An 11053-nucleotide genomic window follows, 5' to 3' on the forward strand; every position below is an offset into this window, starting at 1 on the left:
GTGTAGGATCTTATACAGTATAGGGCAAACAAGTCATCTGGATCAGAAAATTACAACAATTGTAAAAGTAATGTTTGAAATGGAAGAAAGCGCTTTGATTCTTCATCAGTTTATATCTGATATGTGTCTGATCACAACATCAGCTGATGTTTAGTTTGTACACCAACAACACATGTCCTGTGCCCCACATTGCAAGCTGTGAAATAACTCATCAATACGCTCTGCTGGACAAACTGTGTAATGGCTTCACAGTTTCTAAATAACATCAAAGATAACTAAATTTCTCTGCTGTATTTTCTTGTTATTGAGCGGCATCAGTGTGGCCGTACGTGCCTTCATTTGATCTGCAATAACACATTCAGCGTCATGACTGTAGGACCCTGCAGACATGCTGCGTGAGGATGCACAACCCTGACTCTAAACAAAAAAACATGACATACACTCAGTTGAAAACAGTAGAAAGACAATATATTGAATGTTTTACCTCAGATGTAGCGTATGTATGTGAATGTGACTGAGAGCTGTGGGGAGAAAAAAAAAGAGACCCAGTCTGTTGTCTGACATTCAATGAAATGAATTCATGTGTTTATTTCAAAATCCTCACTTAAGGCATTTATGAGACACTGCATAAAGACAAAAATGGACACTTGGGGGATGTCAGTACTAATCAATGGGTTCAATGCTCCATTGTGTCATGGCAAGTTGGCAACCTGAAAAATATCTCACTTGCATATAATAGTAATTGAAAAAGAGTAAACTTAAAATCACAGTCCCTATTATTTTTCCCATGGTAACTAAATAACACATCACACATCCAAAATAAAAAAACAACTCTATATATTAAAGTATGAACTTCTAGCAGTTGTGTTACAGCCACGTTAGAAAAATAAAACGACTATTACACACTCACATGCTTACTAATAGTGTCATCTTTTTTTTTTTTCAAGTTAAAAAAAACACGAGAATGGGCTAATTTCACAGTTGTTAGGAAACGGTAATCAAAAGGAAGGTGGATAACAGTCTCCATCAAAAAAGTGTAAAATTCGCAGGGGGGAAAAATCCTGTGAACATCATGCTCATTTCTCCTACTCCTGAATCACACATGACCCCCCCCCCCCCCTTCATAACTTGAACCTTCCAAATGCAACTGTGTGTGTATTGTTGTGCTTTTTCTTTAACCATATGAAATAGCTGGAAATAAATTTGTTGCCAACACCTCGGTCTTCCAAATGAACATTTCGTAATCCTGAGGGGTTTGGAGAAAACACATTTCAAGACACTAGAGATTATTCAGTTAGGTTAACACAACCTAATTAATCAATATAGTTTATCAAGGGTGGAACAGTTCCAGTACTATTACATAGCACTTTGCTAGTAGTACATACATTAGTAAATTAATCTGAAGGCATGCTGTTACCAGAGCGTAGGCCCAGATGCAAACAAAGCACGATATTGGCCCTGACAAGGACTCATCTTTATTTAAAGCTGCACTGTGTAGTCTAAACTTAAATCTCATTCCTCTTTAAAATAACCTCATGAAGGTAAATGCGATGGCAGGACGGTAAAAAATAAAATCAGAAACATTCAAGTTATTTCATGAGAGTTTTTGGTACAAAACAAAAAGTCTGACCTGCACTTGTGATGCTAACAACTGTGATAAATGCAGCACTTGTCCCTTATCGAGAGAACTGGGTATAAACTACACAGTGCAGCTCAACAGTTCAGGCAAAAAGTCCCACGTACTGAGGACTATTTGGTAGTGATCTCTGTCCGACGATGCAGAACCAGATATGTGTAGTAACGTGAGAGGGAAATGTTAGGACTAGCCTGTCGTGGTTGAACATACAGAGTGAGACAGTCCCTTCGTCTTGACACAAACGAGAGCAGGAGACAAACTGACGAGACTCCTCCACCTCACTTCATCCAGAAAGGGATCAAAATATTCAGAATAATAGTTTTTCATAACTGTGCGAGATTCTACGAAGAAACAATTAGCAGCCTCTGAAGACATCCGACGAAACACTAAAAGACCGATACACACTAAAACAATATAAAGGCTCTGTGAAAAGAAAAGTTGCTGGTAGCTTAGTTTTGCTGAGTTATATTTTATACAATCTCAAGTTTGTAGCATGAGTGTATTGTCTGACCTCCCTCCCTAGACATATACTGCATATCAACCCCTGTTTCCTTCCTGTGAGTTTGGCCGCCGACTCCCAACCCTTTCCTCACTTCCTCCTCTTCGTCGTTTCCAGTCATTGGAACCTTGACCCAGCCGTCTGTGGCCAGGCCGTGCTTCTTCTGATGCCTCTTGTAATTGTCCCAGTGGCCGGTGGTGTAGCCGCACTCCTGGCACTTGTACGGCTTCTCTCCCGTGTGCCGCAGCATGTGCCGCTTCAGGTTCATGCTCTGGTTGCAGCTGTAGCTGCACACGGCGCACTGGAAGGGCTTGGCGCCCGAGTGCACCCGCTGGTGGCGCTTCAGGTTGGCCAGGTTCCCGCAGGCGTAATCGCACAAATGGCACTTGTAAGGTTTCTCGCCCGTGTGCACCCTGTGGTGGCGCTTGAGGTTGTCGAAGTGTGCTGAGGCGTAGTCGCACTGTGGGCACTTGTACGGTTTCTCGCCGCTGTGAGTTTTCATGTGGCGTGCCAAGTGGTTTGGGTAGTGTGTGAGGAACGGGCAGGCGGCGCAGGTGTACACCTTGTCACTGCGCTCGCCAGGGCTGTTGGGAGATGATGAAGAGTCTTTAGTTAGCATTTCAAGCGTACACTTGGCACAAATCTGGGCCGAGGAGCCGTCCTCGTCCTCCAGGACGATGCCACACAACCGGCAAGTGTAAGGGAAAAGTGAAGGGGGGAGGGCGGCGCCGTCTGCTACACCCCCTCTGCTCGCCCTGCTGCCACCGCCGGCTGTGGTCTCCAGCAGGGCTGGAGGCTGGTGGCCAGGGGCTGGGTTCGAGGCTGGTATGGGTGGTGGTGACGCCCCCTTTAAGCTGGCGAAGGCTGATAGGTAGTCATTGTTCTGGGCTCCCAAACTCAGGTTCGAAGTGGGCCTAGCAACTTCTGAAACTTCACAAAAACATGAGAGAGTTGACTGATCAAATAGTGTCAGGATTATCATGACAATATGAAAGAAAAAAAAAGGGAATGGTGAAATAATTTATAAAGGAAGTGATACATACCCTTGGCTGAAGCACCAGACACTTCCTCATTGGGCCTCTGCCCAGTCACATGCCTCTTCAGGCTGTTTTGGCCACTGGCGGGTCGTGGCGGGGCGTCCTGTACCACCCCTGCAGAGGGCACATGCATGCGCTGGTGCCTCTTGAGGTTGCCGAGGGAACTGCAGGCGAAAGTGCAGCTGTCACATTTGTACGGTTTTTCCCCAGTGTGAATGCGCAGGTGTCTCTGCAGGTTCACCAGCTGGGCTGAGGCGTAAGTGCACAGGGGGCAGTTAAAGGGCTTCTCTCCGTTGTGTGTCTTCATGTGACGCTTCACATGGTTGGCGTAACGCGAGGAGAAGCCACAGAGGTGACACGAGTGCAGCTTAGGCAGTTTGTCCTCAGCTGTCAGTGCTTTGTCACCCATCCCGTTCCCCAACCCCTCACTGTCAAGCTGCAAATGGGAACCTGAGCGAATCCCGCCGATGCTTCCAAAAGGCGAGCAGAAGTCCGTGCTTTTGGCTTCCCTGGAGGCTTTGCAGCACCTAAGGCAGTATGGACCAACTAGGTCTATGCCAGGCCCCAGAGGTTCATCACGGAGCTGTCCGCAGCCCCTGCAGGACAGGTAGGGGGGAAAGCTGGGCTCCGACTGGGCTGCTCGGCCCTCGTCCTCCCTCCCGTTGCTAGTTGTGCCGTGTGAGTTGTCCGTTTCACTTTCCATGCTGAGCTGGCTGTAGGCAGGGCTCTCCTCATCACCCAGAGGATACACAGAGAAACCAATCTCAGCAGCTACTTCTGAACAGGGAAGAGAAACAGAGAGAAAAGCGACTTAACACTGCGCTCGTTTTCAGCACCAACACCCTCACAAACCACTCTGAATGCCATCACAGACCCTGACAAACACTGAGCCCACTCCTCCACTGCTGACCGACTCTACGTTGCACATCAAGGTTTGTGTTCGTAACCGTCCCTTCTCCGTCTCTCTATCTGGAATGGCTTCTTCTGCATCATTCATTATACAGCCTTTATTATTTCAGATAGCGTCAATGAGTTCAGCAGAAGGAATCAGCACAAAGAGACGACAACAAACCGCTCACACTACAACACATACACAAAGAGCATCAGCGACGATAACAGGCATCTCTATTGTTGTACTGTAGTGAAAGTGAACAGATACCAACACTACAACAGATAACGAACAGAAATGTGTGGAAGTCCAAAACATCAAATTTTGAATAAATTGATCTGACATTTTGAAAAAATTAAGAATAAAAATGCTGACGAGCTCTAAACATAAAAAACTGTGTTTAAAAAGGCCATGAATAGCTGAATGTCTAGGATTACATAAAAAATTCTCTGGACCTCCTTACAAATGAACTGAAGTCACACTGTGTTATAATGCCACATGGCTGAAAGCTGAGACACCTGAAGGGACACATTCAAATCAGACCAGATCTCTCACCGGATGACTCAAAACGGTCAAAGAGTGAAACAAACGCAGCCTCGCTGACACAGATAACGCCCCTGCGTTCTCCACACGACTTCAGCACACGGAGAATCTCTCTTCTCAGCTGGAAAAGTCCGTCTCAGAGAAACAGTTGATACTCACGGCGCTGCCGGCGAGGTCGGCTGCCTTTAAGCTGCTCATCTGAGGCTTTAGGACGAAATAGAAGAGAAGGTAGGACGAAAAGCCTCGCGGACCTTAGACGTGCGCTTTTGAAAGCCAGGAGAAAAGCAGCTTCCTCCTCGGATGCAGGGCAGGATGTGAGGAGGGCGAGAGTGCAGACTGCCCTTTTATCCTGCCCCCTGGAACCCCCTCGTGGATGATTACCGAGCCTAATGATAATGATGATGACTATAATGGTGAAGCTGCTGCTGCTGCTGCTGATGATGATGATAATGATGATGAGGGTAGATGATGTAGATGATGATGATGATGATGATGAGGGGGAAACGATAATGGTAGTGGGGTAGTGGGAGCAGAGGCATATGATGATGATGATGATGATGATAAATAAATGCCCTCTTGTAATGGTGTCCTTGATGGTAATGGTCCTATTTTTATGACCATTATATAATAATGGTGTCTCAGCTCCTACTTTTCCATTTTTCTGATCACTCTCTCTGACAAAGAGCCATGCTGGGAAATATGAGCTGGTACTTCCATTTCTCTTATTGTCGCACAGAGGGGCAACACTTCATCGCTGCGAAACAAACCTAAAAACCTGGAGTCCTCTTTGTAGTGCGGCCACGGCGACGTTCCCTTCGCTCGTAAAACCATTAAAATCATTTACATCGCGGACTCATTCAGTGTTTTCACGGCAATGACAGGAAGTGAAAATGAGGGTTTGTACGAAACACAATCGTACCATCATCCTTTCACCAAGCTAATGTAGTTCAAACTGTGGAGTGAATTGAAATGTAGTACAATGACCAGGCTGTGATCCTCCCATTCCCTTTATTGTGTAATCGATAGACTCGTTCGCCACACGTGCAATGGACTAATATAGAGGGGATATAGTCTGGTGGGATATACTAGTACAGAACAAACAGGAGCAGAAAGGTGAGCATGCAACATTTGAAAGCAGCGAGACACTAAAACAGCTGGTTGATAGACAGACGTGCCCTACTCACAAGTGAGAGGGCAGATACGGAGTGAAGGCAGACAGGCTGCAGCGCACGCCGCCTTTTAAAGCTACAATGCTTCAAATTTTTAGCAAATTAAAAAGCCGTTTTATGGTCAGCATTTTTCTGCAGAAGCTATTCAATGCATTTACATTGCTTAATTATCTCGCTATATTGTACTTTTCACTGTTAGTGGCGGAGTCCGCCATCACTGTGCAGGGTTCAAATTGCTTATCTGCAAACAAGGGATTCACAGGAAATTGAAGCATTTAATCCAGCATCACTGTTTTTGATTTTCTCAACTGATCTCAGCCTAACAATGTATCAGAGCTCTATTGAAGGGTAAGTACACCCTATACTTTTGCTAGAACCTTCCCTCCTAGCATATTTGTAAAAATTAAACAAAGGAGTGACTATTTCATCATGGTTTCGGTGAGGCGAGAGAATTTGGTTGAACCAAGTTTACAAAGCCAAGCCGACACATACAGGCTAACCCCGAGCAGAAAGAGCAGTTTTTACTGTTGGAAAAATCAGGTTTTAATGTCAAGAATCTACATGAGTATTTAAAAAATTATTCTGTGTGGAGATTCGCCCGATTCAACCAGGATTATACCTGAAAACGCTTCATTAAAACAGAAAAGTGGATTTCAAACCTGAGAACTTTTCCAGGCCTAAAATCTTGCTGTCATGGTCGGGATCACCAAACTCAAGGTCTTGTCCTAAAAGGAAGTCCGTGTCTAAGGTGAGGTTTCCTGGAGCTTCAATGGCTACATCATCTTCAGAATCCACTGCAATCAGAGAGACGAGCACATCAACGACATGTGATGACTAACATTTCACTGAAGGCTTCGTTTTTAATCATTTTTGCATGGATGTTTCACTGTTATTGGCAAACCCTACAGGCACTGACATATAAAGCAGCGACATTTGAAAGTCCACAGCCCTGAAGCTACATGAGTTTCACAGTATCAACCGGAATCACTGGCAGCCTGATGGAGAAATCATAAAAGCAAATAGCTGTTTTAGTGCCTCTAAATATGAATAGTTACAGTGACTGTCAAGTCAGCAACAAAATACATTTGACCTACCAAAATTTTATGTACATATGGTGTAATATTAAATAGAAATTAGTACCTTGAGGTCTAAAATCATTCAAATGAATCCAGAAGACAGACTCATTGTGAACATTGAGGCTGGCTGAACAAGGCTGCTGGTATTGAGGTATTAAGCACATTTTGTGATCAGAAAGAGAGTCAAATCATGAGATGGATGAATAAAATATGTCACTGAATTTAATGCACCACATCATTGTACTGTTTTTTATCAAGCAGATCTTGTGCAGGACAGCCTCCGCGTGCAGCTCGAGCACACCGGGTCAGTGGGTCTGACGGAGGCTAGTCTCACGTTCGGGTAACGCTCATCCTCGTTTACAACACTTGGTCAGAAACTGACGTAGCTTTTTCATTCTTCCCAACAGGAGCTCTGACTCCACGCATGCAGCCACGAAGTCTTCAGCGAACTCGCGTCTTGCATCTGCAGATGTGGTTGCACTTCTGAGAGCTTGCTGAAGTCATGAGCTCTTGGTGGTAAGCTGCTTAGCTTAGAGAACATCTTCAACATGCCTCTCTGTGTGTGTGTGTGTGTGTGAGACACCAAAACAAAGCAGAATTTTTTTTGCTGTTCCTGGCGCTGTGAAAAACCACTTGTAATGGCAGGGAAAACTCTGATTTGTATAAATTACATCCACATTGTGGCAATTTCCGCGTTCATTACCAAATTCCGCAAAACCATCTGTGTTTACTGCATCGTGGAAATCATGGGGCCAAACATGTTGATTGTGAGGATCTAAGAAATCTGTATGCAATATTAAATTGTGCAAAGAAAAAAAAATCACACCAAAAATGTTATTAGCTCTTCTCATTTTGCAACAAAGGCTTTTGGCATCCCTTATCAAGCCATATCATCTATAATGTGCAATTGTTTCATTCGCCCCACTAATGTAAAATTGTGCAGAATTATACATGAATTAATTTGGATTAGTCAAGCGTTCAAATATGGGGTTTATGGAAACTCAATTTGTCCAGTCGTCAGTAATTGGTCTGTATTTCTGCTGGTGGAAATCCTTCAGTTCCACTACAATGCCATTTGTTTAACTGTGGCTTCAAAAGGAAAAAGTTGGATATCACCAAGGATGAAAAGTTAATTTACTACCAAGTAATATACAAACAGCGGCTTATGAACAAAAAATGAGCCGCTGACAGTTGACAGATGGAGCTCTTTTACTGCAGTTACAGCTAATGATGCCTGAAATTCTAACTTGGTCTCTCAAGCTCGATGGCATCCAAACAACTATCACGCAGCTGCCACTATTCACAAAACTACTATCAGGCCAATTCAAGGGCATCGTGCTCAGCAGCACTCTCTGGCAAATCCTTCAGAAACAGCATCATTTTAGTGTTTCACATAATGACAAGGATCTATCAGGACTGCGTGAGACGCCTCAAAATTAGATTAATAGACGGCTGTTAAATACGTGGAAACAAAACCTTGCTGGTCGTGTGAATGTAAAATAAAACCCTCAGACGCATCATTACTGAAAGACAATAACATTATTTTGGTGGCTTAACTACATACTGATCAATAACAAGTGATGAATAACTGAGCATTTTCCAGATTGTGACTTTACAGCGTTGCCATTATCTGTTGACCAACACTGAAATAGTCCACACTACAAAATTTCCAATTCCTGTCCTGTTCCATGCATAGCAGATGATACCATCAATTAAATAAACAGCGACAGACTTCAGCTGTTGTAGCAGCGATCACATTTAGTGTGTGAGCGAAGGGAAATGAAGGAATTGTCCTTTCCATAATTAGCAACATTAATATCTAGTTATACTTAGAGGTGCATAGATTGAGAAATTAGTCAAGGCTACATTCTGTTAGCATGCATGCACCAGCATATGTACTGTGCACCTAACAGCCTAAACTCTGTGTGAAGCAGCCAATCACTCACATGATAACAATCACCTCCTTCTGAACTGTCCACTGCACAGAACAGGACAGGACACACCTTGGAAACGGCCATTCCCAATACTCTCAGTTAATCTGAAACCTAACTGTTGCTGTACGTTGTTGGAATAAAGACTGAGCCATGCATCAACGTTTCAGTGTTAAAAGGATCTCTGAATACCTACACTTGACTGGCTGTGGATTCTGTTGTTTTTTTCTTGGCATCTTCCAGTCAGCCTCTCTCTTTGTTGCAACGTCTTCTTGCAGACTTCCACGACCATCAGCTCATTCTCATCCGTTTGGAGGATACTTGTCGGTATTTCTACAGAGGCAAGACAGAATCAATTAAAAATCAATTAGTTTGCATTTATTCATTGGGCAATCACAATTTCGTAAAGCCCTAAATACTGATACATTTTATCATCATAGAAGCATAAAAAAACCCAGCCAGTATTCACATTTGAGAAGCTTGGACCAGTGAATTTGTGTCATGTTTGCTTAAAAATGACTGATGATTAATGTTTTTATTTACTTTCTGGTCATCTAATAACCATTTAACTACCAAAGGCTCTAAAGTCTACGTACAAATATAAGATCACAAATTTCAGCTAACATTACCAATAGCTTACTTGTAACTGAGTCTGATCAAGTCACTCCTTGAGCTGAACATCAGAATAACAAGTCTGTAGTCAACAGTGATGGTGTCATTAAAACAAATGCTAACATTGCTCATGCAGCACAGCACATAAGAGCTATCTTATGTATCTATCATTTACAGCAAACCTATTATGTCCTAATGAGGCCAGTTGGAGGATGTTACTGTGTAGTAAACAATCTAGCAGTTTATCCGTAGTTAATGACATGAACAAATCACTCTTGAAGGTAACTAACTACACACCACACAGATGTCATTTGTTTCATCTGGACGTGAGCTACTGTATTTAAACAAACGCAAAATCCGCTGATAAGTAGCTAACCACCAAGCTTCTTTAGCAAAATGGCTAACACATTAGCTCTGTTACTGCCATCCGACAGAGAGCAATCAAGCGAGTCAGCTAGCAATTTAAACTAACATGCCCTCATATATAGCACACAGCTAGCTCACGCTGTCCCTTCACAACACAAAAATGTCAATATCTCAGAAAAACTGATGGCACGCAACCCACTGAGTGGCTAAACAAAACGTGTCCTCATCAGCACGTCGTTATGATTGACAAGTGTCATCTTCAGTAAATATTAGCCATGGCTAAACATGTTAACCTACGGCTAAATTAGCTAAGTAGCTATCAAGCTAACTTACCTAGAAAACGTAAATATTCCTGGCGATTGAGGCGTTTTTTATCGTCTGTATATACGCCATGAGCTGTTAAGTGTTTTTTCTCAAATGTACAACGTCTGGAGATCCGCCATTTCTTCATGAGCTGCGGTGACAAAGAAAGGCAATTAATGGTATTTTTCATAACTTAATTGATTTTCTGATTCGCCTGCGATCCTACGGCAGCAACAACATTAAGACTTCCGGCCGGAGTCCTTCGAAATAAAGCGACATCTGCACTAATGGTAACCTATAACTTAATTTACTACAAACTGCAAACATTATACAGTAAATACTACGTTTCTTCATTACAGGGTCACTTAACCTTTTGGTGTTTAAGAAGAAAAGCATACAAATTTAGCCTTATGCTGGTATAATGAGATGATTTATACAAGACAATTGGACACTTTTCAGTGCCATTGATGAATATTTCATTTTTCTGTGGTCTAAAAAGACTTGGATGGGAAATATAATTATCATATATATACGTTATGTACTGCAAAGACACAAGGTATAGCAGCAAAGCAGTTGTACAGTAGAAGAAGAAGATTTTTTATCTTTATTTGTACTTACTTTAATGCCACCTATCCCTATATGCTAGGAGACAAAAAAATAAGTTTTGTATAATAAACATATTGCTCAGTCAGATTATGTTGTTGTTAGTTTCTTGGTATTGAATTCCTAATAACTTTACCTCCAGTACCTTTAAGTGTACATGTTTTTCACAGTTATCGGTAATATGAGCTTTAATTTAATTTGCATCTGTTTAGATCCATTTATATCTAATTCCAGAGTTCACCTGATGTATTCTTTGTTGTTGAATATTGCTCTAACTTTGTTCAGAGCCAATGAAAATTTTAAATGTATAATCAGGATGATTAGGAATCATTGTTGAGGAAGCACACCCAGAACTGATCTCTTACAAATCTTTCTCTGTTTGTCTAACT

The 11053-nt window shown here is 42.5% G+C and overlaps 1 protein-coding gene across 2 annotated transcripts; it reads right to left on the reverse strand.

Annotated features, from left to right (window-relative positions):
- Nucleotides 1-564: 564 nt before the first annotated feature.
- znf513a (zinc finger protein 513a) lies at nucleotides 565-10275 on the reverse strand. Of its 2 annotated transcripts, none has more exons than XM_041958598.1 (5): nucleotides 10092-10275; nucleotides 8977-9113; nucleotides 6433-6567; nucleotides 3179-3949; nucleotides 565-3059 (listed from the first exon to the last, which is right to left on the reverse strand). In XM_041958598.1, exons 2-5 carry the CDS (start codon nucleotides 9014-9016, stop codon nucleotides 2107-2109), a joined length of 1899 nt encoding a protein of 632 aa, XP_041814532.1. In that variant the 5' UTR covers nucleotides 9017-9113; nucleotides 10092-10275; the 3' UTR covers nucleotides 565-2106. The 2 variants fall into 2 exon arrangements, with proteins under 2 accessions (XP_041814532.1, XP_041814531.1); XM_041958597.1 differs by having other exon boundaries at nucleotides 565-3065.
- Nucleotides 10276-11053: the final 778 nt, after the last annotated feature.

Source organism: Chelmon rostratus, chromosome 18 (assembly GCF_017976325.1).
Source record: "Chelmon rostratus isolate fCheRos1 chromosome 18, fCheRos1.pri, whole genome shotgun sequence".
Taxonomy (NCBI): Eukaryota; Metazoa; Chordata; class Actinopteri; order Chaetodontiformes; family Chaetodontidae; genus Chelmon; species Chelmon rostratus.

What these genes read in the sequence shown, in the direction of transcription:
- znf513a (XM_041958597.1), bottom strand. Translation starts at nt 9,016, where the DNA reads ATGCCAAGAAAAAAACAACAGAATCCACAGCCAGTCAAGT. An exon ending in GAATCCACAGCCAGTCAAGT is followed by an intron (nt 6,568 to 8,976) that starts GTAGGTATTCAG and finishes CTCTGATTGCAG; the next exon opens with TGGATTCTGAAGATGATGTA. An exon ending in GTCTGGTGCTTCAGCCAAGG is followed by an intron (nt 3,066 to 3,178) that starts GTATGTATCACT and finishes GTTTTTGTGAAG; the next exon opens with TTTCAGAAGTTGCTAGGCCC.